The 22,666-nt window shown below is 38.0% G+C and overlaps 1 protein-coding gene and 1 pseudogene across 1 annotated transcript; one reads left to right on the plus strand and one right to left on the minus strand.

The window, feature by feature from the left end:
• Window positions 1-3,737: 3,737 nt before the first annotated feature.
• si:dkey-1c11.1 (draxin-B) lies at window positions 3,738-7,682 on the minus strand. Its single transcript, XM_036591304.1, has 7 exons — window positions 7,362-7,682; window positions 7,205-7,283; window positions 6,145-6,263; window positions 5,539-5,653; window positions 5,366-5,458; window positions 3,981-4,070; window positions 3,738-3,853 (listed from the first exon to the last, which is right to left on the minus strand). The coding sequence occupies exons 1-7, from the start codon at window positions 7,680-7,682 to the stop codon at window positions 3,738-3,740; spliced, it is 933 nt and encodes a 310-aa protein (XP_036447197.1).
• A 12,440-nt stretch (window positions 7,683-20,122) lies between these two features.
• LOC118822328 lies at window positions 20,123-22,666 on the plus strand (annotated as a pseudogene).

Raw genomic sequence — 22,666 nt, forward strand, 5'->3', positions numbered from 1 at the left:
AAACACGAAGGTCTCGTAAGGAAATCTCGCGTGACTTCATTTCCAGTCAGCTCCGCGTTTGAGGGTGATTGACAGACACAGACGCTGAATGAAGAGACATACTTACTTTACATTTTTTCATTCTGTATGTAATATATGTATGTAATATATAATGATGTATGTAATATATATGTATATAATATATGTATGTAATATATATATATATATATATATATGTGTGTGTGTGTGTGTGTGTGTGTGTGTATATATGAAAAACAAACAAAAGAAGAAAAAAAAATATATACACACAATATATATATATATATATATATATATATAGAGAGAGAGAGAGAGAGAAAAAAAAAATATGTCCGACGAAAAACAAGTATCTCCAAAATATTAACTTTACAGGAGAAAGCAAAAACACTCTTACCTTTCAATGTAAGTCAATGTAAAGAGATTTTGTTCCAAGTGATTTTAAAGCATTTCTATTGGTCCATTCATCATGAAATGTTTACACAATGTAAAGAACAGCTGATTTGTTGACATGATGTGGAAAACTAAAAATTAACAAAAATGGAGATACATGATTTTCATTGGACAGCAACGATATATATATATATATATATATATATATATATATATATATATATATATATATATATATATATATATCAGAGAACTCAAGCAGTAAAAAGTCACAATATTCAAACAGGACATAAAACAATCCACTTATACACCTTATACACTTATATACACGCCAAGATACTTTTTTATAATACATACTACATATAATAAACACACACATACGAGCAGGAGTTTATTGTTGCACTTTAATTAAGCACATACAACCGATAAGCGGGCCTGTTCGAGGGAAAACACAGTGTTTGTCTGTTAGATAAGTGGAATTTAGTCATCCCCAAATCTCTAAAACAGCTTTGTGGATTTCTGTGATACACACTGCCACAGAGCAGGAGGCGGAATAATAAAGTGAAGCTGAAAACAGAGGCAGAATATCTGCCCTTATTTGGCAGACCCAGGGCTCTTACTGGCCCAGTGACGCTCACAGAACAGGCTTAGCACGTGCTTCTCTAGAGTGATTAAGATTCTAGCCAAAAGGGAGACTTAGTGGTTTATTGTGAGATTATGGGGTCCTGTGTGTCGTTTGTGTCCATTCTGCAAAGCTGAGCTGCTTCTTTCAGACATAGGGAGCCGTGGTCTGCTTAGTGTTTGTATCTATAACTATTTCCTGTTAGAGTCAGGCAGATGTTACACTACTAAATAATATTATACCATCATGAGTGAATCAGGTGAGGCCATAATCTGTGCTTAGAAATGCTCTTTTATTTTGAACATGGCAGAAAAGACACTTGAAATTCAGCCAGGAAAGGCGAGAGGGAATGCTGCACTCTTACGCTCAACAGTTAACACAAAATCCCACTCAATTAAACCCACACCCAACACAGAATGACACAAGTAACACATAACACATCTTAACTAACAAACAATAACAATCCTTCTTTTAAAGAGAGCGCACGTCTCCCATGAGCCTCTTCTAATGGCTCCTTTTGCATGCATGCTTGTGAGCTCCAAAGCAGCGCAGCCAGTGGTGGAATGACACTTTCCAGCTCCTCCGCAGGGCGAGGTCACTAGACACGACAGTTCCACCTGGCCCAATGTGGTCTTCTGTTCAAGGGGCAAGTCTGTCCTTATGAACTACAACAGTCTGCCACCCTGTCCTAACCCAGTACACCACCATGTCCAGGCTTTCCTTCACCACACAGGTGCATTTCGGTGGCTGATTCTGCAGGTCCAGCGAACTGAACCACACAGAGCCGGTACGAGGTATCATCAATATGCGAAAGTGGATACATGTTGGGTTCAATTACAGTGTTGAGAAACCAGTAAATACACGCTAAACCTAGAACTAACATGTAAACATTTCTTAAACACGCTACAATATTATGCACAATGTCAAAGACTGACACTTTAAAAGTAAGTCCCCCAACTATTTCTTCAAGTGCTCTCATCAAATTACCTATATTATTATTCATATTTTTCTGTGCAACAGATTTGAACATTTGAAACAAATTCCCTAGACTATCTGGGCATAGAAGGGGTAAATACCACCAGCGAATCAGAATGCAAGAGGGTCAATACTAATTGCAAATGAGAATTAAAAAGAAAATACTAGTAGGCAACTAGAGCACGAGGGAAAATGCCTATAGGCAATATGGGCATACAAGTGAATTAGAAGGAGGGAGGGAAAATACTAGCAGCCAATCAGAGCAACAACATACTACCAGACAATGTGTAGTGAGGAGAACTGCCACTGAATAATGTCTTTCAGGTTTTTTAAACACTAGTGGGTCCAAAGTCAATGGACTACTATGGAGCTTTTGAGCGAAATCAGTTTGTAAATGCTTAATTTTTTTTTTAGACAAAATGCATAAAACACAGAACAGTATATGATATTTTAACTAATCTGTTGTTTTACTGTCAGTGACCTTGTCAGCACTCAGTAGCAGTAATGCTAGCGCCCTACATCCAAAAAACCTGTTTGTTATAGGAAAACATAAAGATAGGGGAAAGTTTTCTTTGATTTTATAACGAAATACATCCTTCTACTTTACAAAACTAAAGGAGGTTCCCATATGAATGGCTAGAAACATGTAGAATTGTTTATTTCTATCTGTTTGGCTCCTTTCACTCCTATTCATTGAGGACTTGGTCGCAGGTGCCCTCTAGCGCTTGCAGTCATGTTTAACTACAATAGCTTAAACTGGAGGTGGCTCTGATAAGAACACAGAACCGTGTTTTACTAGCCAATCAGAAAGAAATACTACTAACCAATCAGAGTGCAGGAGGGAAATTATTGTAGCATTTTCAAACTCTCTATGAGAGCCTTTGTGGGCGGAACACAGACTTGTAGCTCACCAACCACAACAGTAACAGAATTAATTTAATTTAGTAAGCTATTAGATTATTAAGGCAGTCGTTGTGCTTTGGGCTGTTTTTTTTGTCATGATATTGCTGACAAAATTTAATGTAGCATGTATGCTACAGGCAATACATAACTTAAATTCCCTGTCTTATTTTTCTGGGCCATCGTTTGAAATTATTAAAACAAATTTTGGTTTGGAGGGCAAAACTGTATTTTAAAAAGTGGGCAGCATGGAAGCTGTGCATGTGGGACAGAATGAACTTGCATGATTGTCTGCATAAATAAAAGTTGCATTTTTTTTTCTTCTGCAAATGTTTTACATGGATTTGACCAATGTTATGAATAGCTTGTACTAATGTCTAGCTTATAGTAATAGTTATAGTGACTCAACGGGTTTGCCTGTTTTCAAGTTTAATTAATATGCAAAGACAAGAACATCATTTTGATTAATTTAGTTTGAATATTTGAAAATGTGTTTAAAATGTGAAGAAAAGGGGATATCATTTCAGATGTGTAAAAAGGGTAAAAAACTGTGGTACACATAAAACACAATTTTAACAACAGTAATTTGTTGACTGAAATATTATCATTTTTTCTTTTACAGGTTCTAAGGTTCATCAAAAGAATTTAATAAATCACAGGTTGTGTATTCTAAACCTCAATGACATTCAATAAAAATATATTGTTTTTAATTATATGACAAGACCAACCAAAAACTTAAGAATGTGTACATCAAAATGTCCTATTACTCACAGTAAGGACATGGTAAATCACAGGAAAAGCACGGGAAGTTCAAGCCAGAAAAAGTTTTCTTTCAGACGGCAGTGAATGCCCTATGGCCAGTGTTTATATACTCTGGATCAACACAACGTCCCTTTTTTCGGATAACGTTTTGATGATGGTGGTGAAACTTAGAGAAGCAGCGGAGACCTGCAAAAACATAAATGTATCTAATAAGTGACACTAGGGTTTATAGTTAATAAAAAGACCATATATATGTTATTTTGGATAATCACTTATTAGATTTAGTAATGACTTAATTTAATGAAATACGTACCTTCTTCACACATACAGTCATCATAGCACTTGTTATTGAGGCCTCGATTATGAGGGTCGCATGTGTGTTTTCTGAGGTTGCAGCAGGAACCTACATTATAAAACTCACAATCAGTCACTAAAACGTTACCCTGCACTCTTAACAAAAGGTGCCACAAGGGTTCTTTGAGTAATTTGTGTTAATTCTCTATAGAACCAAGTTTGTAAATGAGATGTGTGATTGTGAAAAACCTTTAGGTTCTTTACCAGCTCCTGCTACAGTTAATGAAGGAACCAAAAATGGTTATTCTTAAGAATGCGCAGTGATATCACAATCATATTAGCAGATATAAGCTTAAAAATATCAGCATCAGATTTAACCGATATTTTAAACTGATATTTGATGATGTCATAGGTGTCAGCCCATAGAATTTACTTGTATAAAAATAGTTTTTTTCTGATTTTGGAGGTAAACGACTATATAAGGCTGTGAAACAGGAAATCTAGTGTAATATAGGTTCCTAATAAAGGCTGGCTAATAATTCCGTCATGTTTTCACTTTCTGTTTTGTTAAGATTTACTAGTCTGAAAAGTAATCTGATCAGAATGATGCCGATAAAACAGACATCACCTCATGAATCACTCACCACAATTTACACAGTGCTGGGCTGTGTAACCGTGTTTCGGTTTGATTGTGGAAAACATTAAAGCTCCTACGTCTGGAGTGCACAACGCATTAGTGAGGATACATCTGCTCCTTGATCTCACCTTGCAGACGATACTACACTTTTTGCTCTGTCAGTTCATCAGAGAACACAGCTTGGCTCTGCTTTAACTGTGTGAAGGGCTGTTCAGCTGTTAACCTTAACTGTCAAATAAAGGAAAAATACATTTCTATGTCTGTATGAAGTGATTCGATTTCCAGAGAAATAAATCACAGTAAAGAAAATGCAAACTGGATATGAGCTACATGGTTATCAGTGAATTTATACAGTGTGTAGGCTGTGAATATAATGTTGACTGTCTCTAGTGGTTGATATCTATGCGGCAATTTAGGCAATGCTGGGCTACTGTGCTAACATATCTGTCTTTTGTTTATTTACCGCATTTGTGACCCAACAGAAATAAATCTTACATTTCTCTGTAATGCTACTTGTAATGTAGTGCTGATCAAAATGAATTTAGTCCTAATTTCTACCATTGGGCAGATATGTATATGAAAAATATCATATCTGCATCATAGGCCCACAAATCCCATATAAGTGCATTCCTAATTTTTTAAGGCCTCAGGCAAAGAATCCTTTCTGGTACCTTTATTTTTAAGAGTGTAGTATCAGCAGCAGTACATGTAGTACACAATGCTAAAGATTTTTATCAAAATAGAACACAAAAAGGAGACACTGAGACCTGGCACACAGTCCAAATGATGATCACAGCTCACGGCTTCTTTAGAAGTCATCGTCTTCTTCTCACTGCTGGACCTCTTTGTATACTGCCTGCCTGTAAAACACACAGGACATTTTTAAAATATATAATTGGAACAGTCTTTGGACTGGATATTTTTAGTGGGCCAATCTTACCTTTCTTTTTAGAGGGCTGCTGTGTTTCTGCAGGTTTCACAGCCTCATAATCAGCTCGGTCAGACAATGTCATGCCAAGGATAGATACAACATCCTTAGCTACATCACCCCCTCCCTGTAGGACACATACAAACAGCTCAGCAAAGCATTGCAGCCAGGCTGATTTACATAAATTTACCAATGTTTTTGCCTTTATAATAGTAACCCCCTTCAGTACCCACATATGTGCTTCGGTTGGAATCAAGGGAAAACTAAACTTCTCAAAACTGGTACAAAATTCATCTTCTGAGAACTAAAAATAAGGTCATAAAACTGAGTGATCACCAGTGAGATGGGCTGACCACTTTCCAAATGGACTTGAGAGGCCTGAAAACACAGTAAGTGCACCCTTTGGGTGTTTTATTTGGCCATTATCCAGGCAATTTAATCATATGAAGCCATCATTACTGATCATATAATGACATTGTAACCTAGCTCACCTCCAGGTCTGTCGTCTGCACGGCAGCTCTTGGGATACAAAAATAAGAATCGTTTAATCAGGGAGGACATAGTTACCTGTGGTTTGTTGGAGAGAAGAGAGAGAGGAGATTGTTCTTCAGTGGTTACTGAAGATACTGAAGATATGGAGGTGCCAGAGCTGGTTTCAGTCAGCATGGGGGAAAAGGTGGGCTTTCCGAGACTCTGCTCTACTGAAACCTTCTGTTCTTTGATTGCAAGCTCAGGTTCTGATGGCATAAATATCAGACTTAGAGAACTGATGAAGCTTTTTAAAATAAATAAACTCAGTGTCCACTTTATTAATTCAGATTGGAAATAAACAGCTAGAGAATGGATCATTTTGTTGCTTTGCTACAGATTGGCTATAGTCTGTAACTATCAGCAAAGTGTATCGAAAAAAGGTAGATGTCTTTGTATTTTGTGTGTTTAATTTTCTCTCGAATTTAGTTATGGTCACAACCCACCCGATAGTTAGGTCTCCCACTATCACATAATGCTACCAAGCTGGGAGACCGAAGGCTAGCACATGCTTTCTCCGAGAAAAGATGGTATATAAAGTAAACCAAGTAAACCAAGTGCATGCCTATTCAAGATACAGTTCCTATCTGCCTAAATCACGTCACCCCTCCCCATCAATAAAACTGTCTTTTCTTAAAATCGGATCATCAGAAAAGGCGTGTTTGGGCTCAAAATAGTCCCAAGACCCTATCAATCATAAAAATGACCACAAGTTGGCTGTAATTCTTTAAGAAATTAAAATAATCCCTAAAGTTCAATGAAATTGTCAGAATTTACCTTCTGATATGAACAGGACTTGAGTCTCTGTTGTCTGCATAAAAGGGGAATGAGTCCCCCTGCCTCTCGCCAAAACCATATGACAATGGCGGCTCTCACTTCATAAATCCTCTCTGCCTCGAACCTCATTAAATGCCTGTTACATCAGCTATTGCCTGGTACATCAGCTAACAGATGCCTGCGATGGCTAACATCACGCTGAGTGATGCAGGGAAAGGGAAGACCATCCTACCCACCAAGGGAGAGTGAAGCCAGTTATGCCCTCAAAGGACACCCACCCACAGATGGCTGTGACATCACCAGAGGAGGTATATGTTTCTTATAAAGTGGCCAGAGAGTGTATAGCTACACCAAAAGTTTGTTTGATACTTACCTCTGCCATTCAGAGCCTTAGTCCTATGCTTTTCAAACTCCCTGTATCCAGACTGATGACTCTTGCTGTTAGCCATGATCTCACTGTCAGGAGACAAATTTTTCCCTTCAAGCTCTGAGCATCCAAGTCCTGGAAAATGTCTCTTTCTTTGACCAGCTCTTTTCCTTTTGTCTCCTGGACCCATCTCTACACGCACAGGGCTAAGGCCCTCCAGCTCAGGCCTATCATACTGCGTCTGAATAACAACATGGCAAGGCCTGTCACTCAGCTGCACTGCATTCAGTCCCTCCTTGTACCCACCCAGTCTTCTCTGAAGCCCATGCCCCAGTTCCTCTGAGCTGAGGGATGATAGGGTGTTAGGACTTCCAGAGGATTGGTCACTTGTACTTTTCATGATCAGTTTAGTGCTGGCCTCAATAACATGCGTCACTACGACCATGGCAAAGAGAAGACCGGATCCAAAAGAAGATGATGCCATCCTGAGTATGAGAAAGAAATAAAACATCTCAGATCACTAATAATCAGAAGACAATGGTAAATACAGGATGTGATCAATTTTTACAACAAATAAAAATCACTTATTAAATCCAACCTATTCTACCTGTTCGTTACAATAGAATAGATTGAAGAGGGTAAGTCTTTCAGAAGTGAAGATGGGGAGGGGTCAATTCAAGGGGGCAAAATCAATTGTGCAACAATTCAAAAGAACGTTTCTCAAAATAGCAAAGAACTTTGGGATTTCATCATCTACAGTACATAATATCATTAAAAGATTCAGAGAAACCAGAGAAATCTCTGTATAATCTCTGGACAAGATTGAAAACCAATATTGGCTGGTCGTGTTCAGGCGGCATTGCATTAAAAACAGACATGATTCTGTAGCGGAAATCACTGCATTGGCTCAGGGAAATCATTGTCTGTGAATACAGTCCATCGCTGCATCCACAAACGCAAGTTAAAACTCTACCATGCAAAGAAGAAACCATGTACAAACAGGATTTAGAAACGCCGCCGCCACCTTCTCTGGGCCCAAGCTCATTTAAGGTTAACTAAGATGAAGTGTAAAAGTGTCCTGTGGTCAGATGAAACAAAGTTTGAAATTCTTTTTGGAAATCATGGACACCACGTCCTCTGGGCTAAAGAGGAGAGAGACCATCCGGCTTGTTATCAGCGCACAGTTAAAAGCCAGCAGCCAGAGGTGAATTACTGCCCATGGCATGGGTGACTTGCACATCTGTGAATGCACCATAAATGCGGAACAATATATACAGGTTTTGGAGCAAAATATGCTGCCATCCAGATGACGTCTTTTTCAGGGAAGGCCTTGATTATTTCAGCAAGACAGTGCCAAACCACATGCTGCACATAACACAACAGCATAGCTGTGTAGTAAAAGAGTCCTGGTGCTAAACCGGCCTGACTACAGTCCAGACCTGTCACCAATTAAAAACATTTGCCACATTATGAAATGAAAAATATGACAAAGGACACCATGAACTGTTGAGCAGCTAAAATCCTATGTCAAGCAAGAATGGAGAAACACTTCACTTTCAAAACTACAGCAGTGTCTCCTCAGTTCCCAAATGCTTACAGAGTGTTGTTAAAAGTAGAAGTGATGCAGCACAGTGGTAAACATGCCTCCGTCCCAACTTTTTTGAAACATGTTGTTGACATCAAATTCAAAATGGGTGCATATTTTTCAAAATACAATAAAATTTCTAAATTACAACATTTTATATATGGTCTTTGAACTATTTTCAATTAAATATAGGGTTTAAATGATTTGCACCTCATTGCAGTCTGTTTTTAGTTACATTTTGCACAGCTTCCTTTTTTTGGAAATGGGGTTGTCCTTTTATAATGTTGAACTCTGTATTAACATTATGGTTATTAATAATGTGGTTAGTCTAGTTTGTAATGGGTAATACTGGGACCCTCCACCTGCGCCCAGGCAAAAACACTATGCTATACGCTACGTTCACCTACCTCTGTAATATGATTAAACTGTCAGACTGGATAAAAGAAACTCCAGGTCCTTCTACATCTTTAGAAAAGGCCTAATGATTTCTGAGAACTAAGATACATGTCTGCAATTTTTGGCTAATTTTATTTTCAAAAAAAAATATGCTTGTTTTTAAACTCTGCAATTGTATTACAGTCCTGCTTGACCCACTTTTCACATTAACGGTCCAGTTTGAAGGCCTAGCTCTAATAGTCACCACTGCATAAATGTAATAAACTAAAAATAGAAACATTAACATATTAACATATTAACAGAAGGTACATTTTCCACCACTGCTGATTATATCTGTATCAAAAATGTGCTAAATAAATGCCAGATAAAACCACTGTACTGTATCAAATTGAATTCAGAATTTTGTGTATTGTTACACCACTACTGCCAGGATACTCCTGTGGCAGTTTATCTGTTTTTCCAGATCCATATTGCGACTAAATGCGGAGTTTGAAGATTCAGTGGAGTTATCCAGCATAAATAATGACATTTAACATTAATGAAAGCAATAGTGCAGAACACACTTCAGGCTAATACAGAATAGCAGAGATTCTGCTTTTATAAGCCATGTCAGTGTAACACTGTGGTCAGTGACACTGTCAGACATTTAGACTCTTCTGGCCCATAAAAGGCTCTTTATGTGTGTGTTGATGACTTGCTTGCTTCCAGAGCTACCAAAAACTATCTGCTCTCATCGTTTTAATAGCTTTCACTGCCTTCAGCTCTGAAGTGCTACATACTGAGAAATGGAGATTAAAATAGCCCCAAAATGCTCAAGACAGATATTTTACCATGTTAGAGTTTCCTCTTTGTGCACTTGTCGCACATTCATTAGCAGTAAAGCCAAAAACCCACAAAGACTTGCAGTAGCGCACTCGACTTTGATTTTGTCAACAGACAGAACAAGGCGAGAGCTTTTCTGGGTAGCTTAGTGTTTCTGCTGATTGTCTCAGGACACTTGGTTATTTTGTTTTTGTATTTGACATTTGATCACAAATATAAAAGACAGACAAGACACAGACGTGTAAGCTCCTTTGAATGGATGCACTTTTGTAAGCATCTTTGAGATGGGGATGAAGAACTGATCTGAGCCGAGGGATTTTACCCCAGCAAAAAATGGATTACTCACACTTTGGGGATGTATGTAGCTGCTGGCTAATTAACCACGCTAAGTTTGCTTTCATGTCCTGTCACACCAAAGATTTAACAAATCCTGCACTCAAAACCCACAGATCCAAAAAGATGCAAAGCAGCTCTAAATGTCAGAATTTTTTTATAATCTTGAGATTTAATCAGGTCAGGCTTACAGACTTCGATCTGTCTTCTTTTCCTTCTCTTTTTTTAAAAAACGTTGTGCAACAGTAATTAAATATTAATACATTCAAGGTTGACGCGATGTCTTATGCTAGAATATGTTTCAAAGAGACTTTGATATATATGAAGGGTTTCACTACAAAACGCATTATAGACCATGTTGAAAAATTCGGGAGTGGGCTTTACACTTGCAAGAAATATCAATGATTTATCATTATGATTAATACTACTTTTATTAAACAAAGTGTTTAGTTATTTTATCAGAAAATGTGTTTTCCACTGTATGTCAGCATACGCAAAAGTCTGAACACCCCTAATCAAATTACACATTTTGTTAATTTTTCAGTTAAAATAACACATCCTTCACAGAGAATATGACATTTTCTGCAAATTTCAATGCACGTTTTTCTATCTAACTGTATTTGCTTGGTGAATTTAATGGGAAATATAAAAAATATACTATAAAAAATGCTATAACTTTTGCACAGGCCAAATTTTAGGTTCTATTTTTATTTATTTTTTCCTCAATATGTCAAATTTAGCACATAAACAGCTTTTTTATGTCTACACTGTTAGTCCATGTTATCAGCCCCACTTACCATACAGGTGCACTCTGTAGTGCAATTACAATTACAGACTGTAGTCCATCTGTTAATCTACACACTTTGCTTCCCGCTTTCACCCTGTTCCTCAATAGTCAGGACCCCCACAGGACCACCACAGAGCAGGTATTATTTGAGTGGTGGGTCATTCTCAGCACTGCAGTGACACTGATATGGTGGTGGTGTGTTAGTGTGTGTTGTGCTGGTGTGAGTGGATCAGACACAGCAGTGCTGCTGGAGTGTTTAAACACCTCATTGTCACTGCTGGACTGAGAATAGTCCACCAACCAAAAATATCCAGCCAACAGCGTCCTATGACCAGTGATGGAGGACTAGAAGATGACTAACACAAACTACAAGGTGGACCAAGAAGGTAGTAGTGTCTAATAGAGTGGACAGTGAGTGGACACAGTGTCTAAAAACTCCAGCAGCACTGCTGTGTCTGATCCACTCGCACCAGCGCAACATACATTAACACACCACCCCCACGTCAGTGTTACTGCAGTGCTGAGAATGATCCACCACCCAAATAATGCCTGCTCTGTGGTGGTCCTGTGGGGGTTCTGATCATTGAAGAACGGGCGAAAAATGATGCAGAGAAACAGATGGACTACACTCTGCAATTGTACAACAACAAAGTGCACCTATATGTAAGTGGACCTGACAGAATGAACACAGAGTATAGATACAAGGAGGTGTTCCTAATGAAGTGGCTGGTCAGTGTATACGTCATAGTTTATGATAAAGAGACAAAAAACACAACTGACCCACAAAACACACATAACTAACCCATCCTTGTTAATATTTCATCACATAACATTTGTTTCTGTTGCTGAAGAAGGGTTAATAGCCCAAGGCCTCTAAAGCAAGTCACAGTGACCCCTCAACATACCTGAAAATGAATTACTCCTCAGTCCCACCAGTCAAGCCAGAGTACCCCACTAATTCTTCAAATCTAGCTGGAGTCAGGATTTTTACTGACCACTAGAGAAGATTAGCTGACCTCTCTATGCCGCTTTAGTGGATGATCATGTCTTTTTGCATTTAATTGTTAAAAATCTTTTGACCAAGGATCTATGGTTCATCTCAGTATCCCGAGGCTACTTTTTAAGCAGCACTCTGAGCTCTTCATTATGCTAATTTATCAGAACACTGAACTTCTACAGACCGTCTTGCTCTACTTAATGAACACACACTGCCCATGACTGACTGTACGTACAACTGCAAATGAACTGTTTTAGCAGGTTTCATCATCCTGTTTCATTCAGTTATGCCTTTGGCACTGAGGGAACGATGTAAGAGTCATTTTCTTCACGCGTTAAAGATTTAAAAATCCATTTATTATGCTTTTGTCTGCGGAAATAATAACGATAGAAACTCTTTTCCATTTCGCCCGGCTATGAGTTCAAGACACAGAAGCTAATTTCTGCAGTAACACGGGTTCATCTGAAGTCGGCTACTGAGTCCTGTTTAAAAACCCAAACCAGTATCATATTAAACTGCCCTCTTCCTTAACACAACTTTCAGCCAAATATAAAAAACAGTTTTTTTTTTCGAAATCAGTGAAAAGTCAGGCGGTGTATTACCTGTTTGCTCTCCGGTTCTGTGCTGACAGGAGTTTCACTGCCTTGAGGTTCAAAGTCGCCTAAGTGCCATTTCAGCAGCACAGATGTGGCAAATACTAGAAGGTGCTGGTTTTTTTTCCCGCCCGTATTCAGAAAGCCCCGCCCCTTTGTCCCCAAACTGCGCTTGGATTGGCTCGGACTCACACTTGCGAAAAGCTTATTGGAGGAATCCTAACGCAGAGGAGCTGCGAGCCAACACTGCACTCTTAAACACGGTTCTTCAACGGTTTTTTAGTGAAGAAATGGTTCTATACAGCACCAAAAAGGGTTCATCTGCTGTTACTATGATAAGCAGGTAAAAATAGAAGAACTCTTTTTAGTGCAATGTAGAACCCTTTGCAAAAAGGTTCTGTATAGAGCACATTCTCCATCCATCTGAAGAACCCTTTAATGATGCAAAGAGCTCTTTAGTCAGACAAACGGCTATCCAGAATGTACAAAAAAATGCCAACAAAATACAAATGAAGCCATTTCATTTTTTTTTTTAACTGAATTGAGATCAACAGCTCATTATGATTTTCTTTCAAAAAAATTTTGGTAGGCTACGTCTACACTCACTGTCCACTTTATTAGTTCCACCTACACTTATACTTGATTTTATCAGGTTCTCTTACCATATGCTGACCCAAGGTGCACTTTATAGTTAATTACAGATTGTAGTTCATCTCTTTCTTTATGTAATTTGTTAGTCTTTCCTTACCCTGTTTATCATCAGTGGTAAAGACTCCCACAGGACCAGCACTGAGCAGATGTTGGAGGTGGATCATTCTCAGCACACATAATGGCATTGGCAGTGAGTGTAAGTGGCCAGTGAATGTAAACGTCTTTGTAACAATGTGAAAGATACACTGATCAGGGATAACATTATGACCACCTCCTTGTTTCTGCGTTCATAGGTCATTTTATCAGCTCCACTTACTATATAGGTGCGCTTTGCAGTTCTACAATTACAGACTGTAGTCCATCTGTTTCTCTGTATACTTTGTTAGCCCCCTTTTACCCTGTTCTTCAGTGGTCAGGACCCCCATGGACCCTCACAGAGCAGGTATTATTTGGATGGTGGATCATTCTCAGCGCTGCAGTGACACTGACGTGGGGGTGGTGTGTTAATGTGTGTTGCACTGGTCTGAGTGGATCAGACACAGCAGTGCTGCTGGAGTTTTTGAACACTGTGTCCACTCACTGTCCACTCTATTAGACACTCCTACCTTGTCAGTCCACCTTGTAGATGTAAAGTCAGAGACGATAGCTCATCTGCTGCTGCACAGTTTGCGTTTGCGTCCTCTAGTCCTTCATCAGTGGTCACAGGACACGGCCCACAGGACGCTGTTGGCTGGATATTTTTGGTTGGTGGACTATTCTCAGTCCAGCAGTGACACTGAGGTGTTTAAAAACTCCAGCAGCACTGCTGATCCACTCAGACCAGCGCAACACACACTAACTGTTCTGTATTTTCTATGTATGTTACCATATGTGCAGGTCTGTCACTGGCCACACCGAGGCACTCTCCAGTCTGAAAGAGGTATTCAAATCACTACCCGGGCTGGCATTTAGGCTGGTTCAGGGCTGTCTCTCCTCTGGCATCACCTGGAGGTACACCTGTTCAGAACACTCTTCGTTTCATATTGCTGTGTTCGCTTTGTTAAATTCCTAATTAAGTTCATTAAGGCAGTTTCATGATATATTTGTCTGCATGATGCATTTTCCTGATATTATGCTGCCATTGTTTATACGTCAGTATGTCAATATGATTTAAAGGTGCAGTATGTAAGATTTAGGGGGCTCTATTCTCAAAAATCGAATGTAGTATTCAAAACATTGTTTTCACTGGTGTATGATTGTGGTTTTGTTAGCTTAGGATGAACCCTTCATATCTACATAGGGAGCGGATCCACTTCCAACAGAGGCCGCCATGTTGTGCCCTCATGTTTCTACAGTAGACCAGAACAAACAAACCAAACACTGGCTTTAGAGAATGATTTTAGTGTTTTTACGCTGAAGAGGCAACAAATTAGTTGTTACTGTGGGTGCTAGCTAACTATTTTGTATTGTGAGAAGTTTTAGAACCTAAATTTTGACAAATGGAGGATCATACCTATTATTTAGCACAAGAAAAAGCAAGGTAGAGTGAATTTCTGTCGTTAAAGAACCGAAAACATGATGGCAACCATAGGTTCTACTTACATGCTTGAAAGGGAGGGGTGAGGGAGGGGTGTTTAGTTGGTTGCAAAAAGCACCCTCACCACTAGGTGCCACTAAATCTTACAAACTGCACCTTTAATTTCAGGTACAGACGCATACAAAAGTTTTGGTGCTCTGGTCAAATGACATGTTCTGTTGATTTTCTAAATGATGTAAGTGAACACATCTACACAAGAACATACATTTTAATGCACAATTACTATAAATTTGCTGAATTTAACACACTGGGGAAAAACATAAAATGTGATTAGTGCAAAAGTTATGGCACATTTTACATTTTATATACCGTTTTTAGGTTTGTTCCTTGTAGAGAATGTTTTTTAGAACAACATAGTGTAATTTGGCTGAGGGTGTTTAAACCTTTGCATAAAACTCATAAGACTGTATGTAATATCTAACTTCTGTAAATGTCATACACTGTAGCTGATCACGCTGTTTGATTGTCACTCTTTTCTGTTGTTTGTATTGTATCAACAGTCTTTCAAAGTAAAATGTTTTTTTTTTATTTTATGTCATATTCCTTTTTGAAAAGCTCTTACTTTCATCTAAGTACTCAAAACACTGTCCTCTCAAACTGTACCATGCTTTCATACAGCGTCTGTAGGCTTCTCTGTACCAGATGATGAAACTGGCGTTCACTCTCAAGTCTCGGGGGGTTTATATGCTACTGAAACCCAGCCACATAAAAATGTAATAACTTGGAATGCCTCCGTGTTATGGAGGGTGGGTGCCAGGAATAGTGTGGAGCTAGTGGTCAGAAGAGGTGTGCAGACCCCATAATGAAGTAACCCTATATCTCCAAGAACAAACCCAGGAAGCTGTTGAATATGAGTCAATAAATACTTTGCCTTATATGTTTTATATCCAGGATAAACTCCTATGTAATTGACTCTGTACTCATATTTTAGAGCACTTGATGAGTTGCTTGATATTAACATAAATTATGCATGTTGACCAAACAATATCTATGCAAATTCAAAATGCAATATCCCACACTGATTCAAAAACACCAGAATTTAACACAACAATTCACACAATTAATTATTTATCCATCAATAAACAGAGCTGAGCATCACCATTACTGTTGAACAGTGTTGTAATGCTAATGGCTTGTTCTTTTAGCAATAAGCATCAGAGGGTGGTCTTTTGGGTTTGATATTACTAAAAACGGTTGATGTCATTATATACTTTTTCAAACAAGCTCAGATTTCCTGTATACAGTGCCATTCTAACAGGCAAAGGCTTAAAGAGGCTCATCGTTAAACCTACAGAAATAGTAATGATAAAAATGGTATAACCTGAATTTCAGTCTATAGCTGCACTTACTGTAAGATCAGTGAAGTAATACAGCAATGACAATATATGGCAAGCCAATTATCAGAAATCTATTTAGACAAGTAAAAATATTTTTAATATTAGTGAAAAATTAATTTTACATTAAGTTCTAACATTTCTAAATTATATTTTAGTTTGTAAGATTTCACTTCTCATCAGGAGGAAATGATAGGTTTTCCTAATTCATTTTCATATATTTATATGTATACATATCGCTGCTGTCAGAAGAAAACCTTGTATCTCCATTTTGTCGTTTTTAATTTTTGACATAATTTGAAAATATCTGGTTCCGTTTACATTGTGTGTAAATTTCATGAATGGACCAAAAGAAATGCTCCAAAATAACTTGGCAAAAAGTCTGGTTCCACTGAACTTACATTAAAAGTAAAATATATTTTTTCCTTGTCCGTCCTGTAAAGTTACCATTGAGGAGTTACGAGGTTTTCTTCTGACAACAGTGATATACATAAACACACACACACACACACACACACACACACACACACACACACACACACACACACATATATATATATATATATATATATATATATATATATATATTATAAATTATGTAAGACTGGCTCAGGGAAAAAAAGACAAGAAAACTGTAGGATATGGGCCTAAAACTAACGTGAACTTCAACAAAAAAACCTAACCCTAAGACTATTGAGTTTCACCAGATAGTCTGTTAACACTTTGAGTATCTGTAGGTATGTGTGCAAGTCTTGCATGAAAGAAAAGTTTTACTTGCATGTAGCAACAAAATTTTTAGATGAAACAATTCATTTTTTACTGGTACGAAATAAACTCGTATTCAAAATGTAGTACTACAAATTATTTTTTTTATGTAAAAAGTTTTCGTTTCCAAAGTTGAATAAATTCATACGAGTGAAAGTTTTTTTTCCTGATATTAAAATTAATGGGGAAAATTAACTGAATTCTTGCTAATGAGACCTGAAATCTCACATACTAAAATACTGAATTTCTGATATTAAAATTTGTGGATATTTTGTCCTCTAGATGGCAGTACAGCACAACACTGCAATTTGACAGATTCTGCTTCTGTGTATTGAGCCTATGCAGAGTCTAGTTCCATAAAGCAAAGTTGTACTGATTCAATGATTTGAAATCTTTTTTTTTTTTTTACAATCTCCTAAAGCTAATGTAGCCGAATAGTTTCTAATAGTTTCTGTCTAATTTCTGTCTAATTTGATGTTTCGTGTTTTCACTGCTTTAATACAGCCACTTCAGCTCATCAGCCATTTATTAAAGCATTTACTAAGACAGTCGCAAAAACCTAGATGCAAAAAGAATATTAAAAATGAGTACAAAATGCTGTTGAGACAAGAAAACAGGGGTTTTATTAGAAAACACTCATACATATAAACATTTAAACAATCTAATATATGAATGCAAATATTTTCCAAGCTGAATAATGCTGAAGCATTCAATCATAATATAGGCTTTTGCATGGGCCGCATACTAATGGCTCCTTTGTACAAAGGAATATGGCTTTCATTCAAACCTGCTGCTCAACATTTACATGTTCCATGTATTTGTTAAACAGCCATTTTCTCTTCATAGTATACTAAAGCATTAGCTGCTTATTAACATCGGTCATTTCCAATGTCCATTTGTGGACAAATTAAACCCCTTAAGGGGGGATTATAAAAAATAGAACTTTGTCTTTACAAAAGACTTTTCACATGCAGTTAAGCTAGAAACACTTTGCCACCTAAGAGCAAAACTATACATATCAAGCATATTTCAAGTGTCCAGAGTGTAGACCAGCACTGCTGGAGATGTTTGATCATCATGTCTGTTTTCAGTCCATAAGGCAAATCATTGCTGGAAGCACAGTGGGGCCACATCTTCAGCTGGAGCTGGGAAGAAGCGGAGTGTTTCTCTTGAGTACTTGGAGTAACCATCATGGAAGATTGGGGCCTTTTTCGGGGTGAAGAATGAGACAGTCTTCCCCCATAAGTCTGTGTGAGAAATGCCATTGTGCAGCTGAGTCTCCAGAACAGTCCTGAGGCGCTCCACACCATCAGTGCACTTCCTCTCCAGGCTCATGAGCTTGCACCTGACAAACAAGAGAGCATCAACATGAGTGTCAATCTACATCAGGATTACATCTCACCAAGTTCACCAGAGGAGAGCTCTATATCTCACATTTAACATCAATGCAAAGTCCTACATTTAGAGATAAGCAGTGCAGTGAAAACAAACACTGCTGACAGAAATATCCAGTTAAAACCAAAGACTGACGATTCATCCAATTCAAATTCAGCCCAAATATTCCTCAACTTACCTTGTCTGTAGATCTCTCATGGTGCTTGGCTGGCCAGTGTCTTAGGCTGGTCTCTGGTGTGAAGAAGGAGGACGTATCTGACTTTCATCTGCTCGCAAGCCGGCATTTATACACAAATCGTCTCCATGTAATGAGATGCAGGTTCTCACACTTCTTAGCCAATCAGAAGGCTAGAATAAGACAACGATACAAGAGTGAGTTATTGGAATAATAGGTTCACAATAGCTAAGAACTATATAAGCAGGTGGGAGGGAGCAGTTTTCGTACCCCCTGTCAATCAAGTGATAGAGTCATTGTTAAGAAATGCAGCTTTCACTGTTGTGAATTGACACCGATGTAATTCATGTCGTCCTTTGCCAGTGAAATGCTGTGGGAAAGTGCAGTCAAACATCTGCCCAGGAGCTACCAGCAACATAAATACAGTCGTATATAAAAGTTTGGGCGCCTCTGGTAAAATTGCATTTTTGTTGATTTTCTAAGTGAAAATGTGTAAATCTCTTGTCCAGAGAACACATTTTAATGCACCACAGTTACTGTTCAGTTGCTGAATATGGGACAAAAACACAGAAGATGTGGCCTGTACAGAGGTCATGGCACATTTTATACTTAATGTTATTTTGTTTAAAATAAAAAGGCCACATAAGGCCACATTTTCATATTGAACAAAAATTAAAACTTTGACAGGGGTTGTTTATATTATTGCACATGACTCTAGATTATAGAGTATGTCCACTAGCATTCAAGCCTTTGGAATTACTGTTAAAAAGTTTGGTATCAACATTTTTAATAATATATTTGGCATGTTTGGTTGCAGGTAAATGTATTAAATGATACTAACGTGTTAGTCCTGTGCAACATCACAGGTTTTATATCTTTAGTAGGACATCAGGAAATTGTAAGTATAAATGAAGAAATTTTAGATGTGTCCTCAATGCTGGCTAAAGATTCTAAAAAGAAAACTGTACAACAGCAAGAATTCAGTTGTGTTAAATCTTATTTCAAAATTTCTGTGGCCAAATATTTAATATATATTACAGTATTTCTTTCATCATTTAATCTACTTTGTGTTCACAGTATTCTTGAAATATGATTCCAAACTTTTGAACAGTAGTGTATAACAATAACACATATTATGAAGTATGCAAAAAGGAAATGTTATATTTTTGAAGACTAGCCAAAATTTTCAACTTACAATGACTGATAAAATTTTGAAGTCTTATTTATGTTACCCAACTTTTTAACAGCATTAGAAATATCCAAATGATCACTTATCACGTTACTGTAATAAAGACATTTGAAAACATTGGCTAGTTGTAAAATATGTCTATACTGGTAACTTATCTTGCTACTATCCTGCTCTCATGATGTTAGATGATCTCAATCCCACACATGGAGCTCAGATAGTGTAGTCTATGGGAGGCAACCGAACAGACCTATCCAGATGGCGGGCTTGGCAGTGTGGGATGGCGGGGCTTTGTGTATCAGGCCACACTTCCTTTGTCCTTAGTCTCGATGTCATTCATCCAGACGTGTGGGAAGCTTTGCTGCAGCGCCGCTCCCACGTTCTCTATGCTGAAACAGGAGTGTGTGAATGAGGGCTACATAGCAGGCCAGACAGCTGTGTGTATGTGTGTGGCCAAAGGGACACTTAAATGGCCAAAGCGTATAGTGTGAGCGTGCTGAGAGGGCAAAAGTGTGCAACTCTGACCTTCTAAACTTGAAAAGAGAATCCCACTCAAAAGCTTTGGCTTCACCCTCTGAGATGACCACATCAAAAAGTGAAATGACAAAAGACAGTTCTGCTGGATTTTGTAATAATTCAAGAAAGGAATGAAATGGATCACCTTAATAGGGGAGGTTCACTGATTTTTTTTATAAATTTCTTCATAATTAAATAGGTAAGATTTACACCAAGTTATTCAGAGTGGCCTGATGTTAAATATTTCTTTCTAGAGAAACTTACCAAGTCAGAATCTTCACATTATTACAGTGGTGGTGACAGGAACCAGACATCTGAAGCATTTAATAAAGCATTAAAACCTCACAGAAATTTATTACGTGAACTGGTTATAGATACACTGCCTGATGCCTGAGACATAGTTACTACATAGTTATAATACTTTTGATCTGAAAAATTCATGTTTACAATGTACATACAGGGCACTATAAGGAAAAATAGCCCTTATTTTTTCAGATTTACCACTATTGTTACATCATCAACATTACACATTAAAACTCAGAAGATACATGTAGGTTTACTGGTGGCTTCAGATGGAAAATAAAATTTGTTTAAAATGAACAAAATATTAAATAAAAATGAAAACATTTGACAGGGGGTGTTCATATTTTTGCACATGACTCTGGAATATAGAGTATGTAGTATGTTTTTAATAATATATTTGGCATATTTGGTGGTGGATAAATGTATAAAATGATACTAATATGTTAGTCATGTGCAACTCTTAAATATTTAGTAGGACACTAGAAAGCTGTAAATAAAAATGAAGAAATTTTAGATGTGTCCAGAACGCTGGGTAAAGATTCTAAAAAGACTCAGAAAACTGTATAACAGCAAGAATTCAGTTATGTTAAATCTTATTTCAAAAGTTCAGCGGCCAAATATTTAATACACATAAATATAGTATTTTTTTCATCATTTTATTCACAGTATTGTGTTCACAGTATTCTTGAAATATGATTCCAAACTTTTGTATTGGTCATATTTGTGTTGTAGACATTGTGATGCCTGGTTCCAACAACCACTATAATTAACCATTTCGCATCAAACCACCATGAAAGACTTTGTGTACATCTCAACCACTAAATTAGCAGAAATTTTGGAAAATCTGTGGAATTCCCCTTTAGAAATTCACAAAGATCCTAAACACACAATATGACAGGATCACCTTAACCAGCTAACCTGAATGTGTTGTAAGTCCTTAACCTGAGAACTGATTTCCAAAACATGCTCATTCATCTCTCCATTTCCATTCATGAACGTTCTCAAGATTAGATTGTATATAATAAGCAATTCTGTAAAGTATGCTTTGAATTGTGTCTAGCACAGAGATTCAGCCCTTTTATTATCAGGTGGAATTAAGAACCAAACAGCTACTCAAATCACTTTATGAGGTCACTGCTTTCCCACATTCACAGAGCACCGTGCGATTGGTTCCCAGCCCTTTAAAGAGACACTCCACCTGCTGCCCAGAGCTGCACTCATTGTTTCCTGAGTAATACACACTTCATTGACTGCAGACTGTGAGAACCTCCAGCAAAGCCAAACCTCACACATTCATATGGAGATTGGAGAGTATAAATAGAGGAGGGAGAGAGAGAGAGAACTCAGCACAGCTCACATCTTCTCCTCACAGAGAGCTCAACAGAAGACTCACAGCCATGACTCCTACAATCAGCAGCTCTCATCTCCTCCAAACAGCATCTTCCACTTACAAACAAGGTAAATATACTAACCTGTATATCTCATGCACTTCATTTCTATATTCTATCTGCATTTAAACATAGAAGGTTGATCAGTGTAATTAAACAAATATTTCTTTTCTCTCTCTCTAGCTGAGGAAGCCAATAGTGGAGAAGATGCGTAGGGAACGCATCAACAGCAGCATTGAGAAGCTCAAGCCTCTCTGGGCCGAGAATTCCTGAAGCAGCAGCCTGATTCCAGACAGGAGAAAGCCGACATCCTGGAGATGACAATTCATTTCCTGACACAGCAGCAGCAGCAGCAATAGTCCCACAACATTCTATTTGCTCCACTGCAGCCAGTGAAGGCTACAGCAGGTGTGTGCAGGAGGCCGTCAGCTTCCCGTCTCAGTGTGGAGTGCAGACTCCGTCCCAGAGAAGACTGCTGAGCCACTTCCTCACCATGCAGCCTTCCATGGAGAAAAGCACAAGTGTCCTGCAGCTGAGCTCTCCAGTCTGCCACATCAGAAGCAAAGTGGAGACTCCAGCCTCTAGATTACTCTGGAGACCCTGCTAGAGCCCTGTGGACCCTTTACCATTACATACTCACTTTAACATGTCACTCTGAGACTGACA

The sequence above is a fragment of the Colossoma macropomum genome, unplaced genomic scaffold (genome assembly GCF_904425465.1).
Source record: "Colossoma macropomum unplaced genomic scaffold, Colossoma_macropomum, whole genome shotgun sequence".
NCBI classification, from domain to species: domain Eukaryota; kingdom Metazoa; phylum Chordata; class Actinopteri; order Characiformes; family Serrasalmidae; genus Colossoma; species Colossoma macropomum.

What these genes read in the sequence shown, in the direction of transcription:
- si:dkey-1c11.1 (XM_036591304.1), bottom strand. Translation starts at nt 7,682, where the DNA reads ATGGCATCATCTTCTTTTGGATCCGGTCTTCTCTTTGCCATGGTCGTA. An exon ending in TAAGGCTCTGAATGGCAGAG is followed by an intron (nt 6,264 to 7,204) that starts GTAAGTATCAAA and finishes TTATGCCATCAG; the next exon opens with AACCTGAGCTTGCAATCAAA. An exon ending in GCAGCCCTCTAAAAAGAAAG is followed by an intron (nt 5,459 to 5,538) that starts GTAAGATTGGCC and finishes TGTGTTTTACAG; the next exon opens with GCAGGCAGTATACAAAGAGG.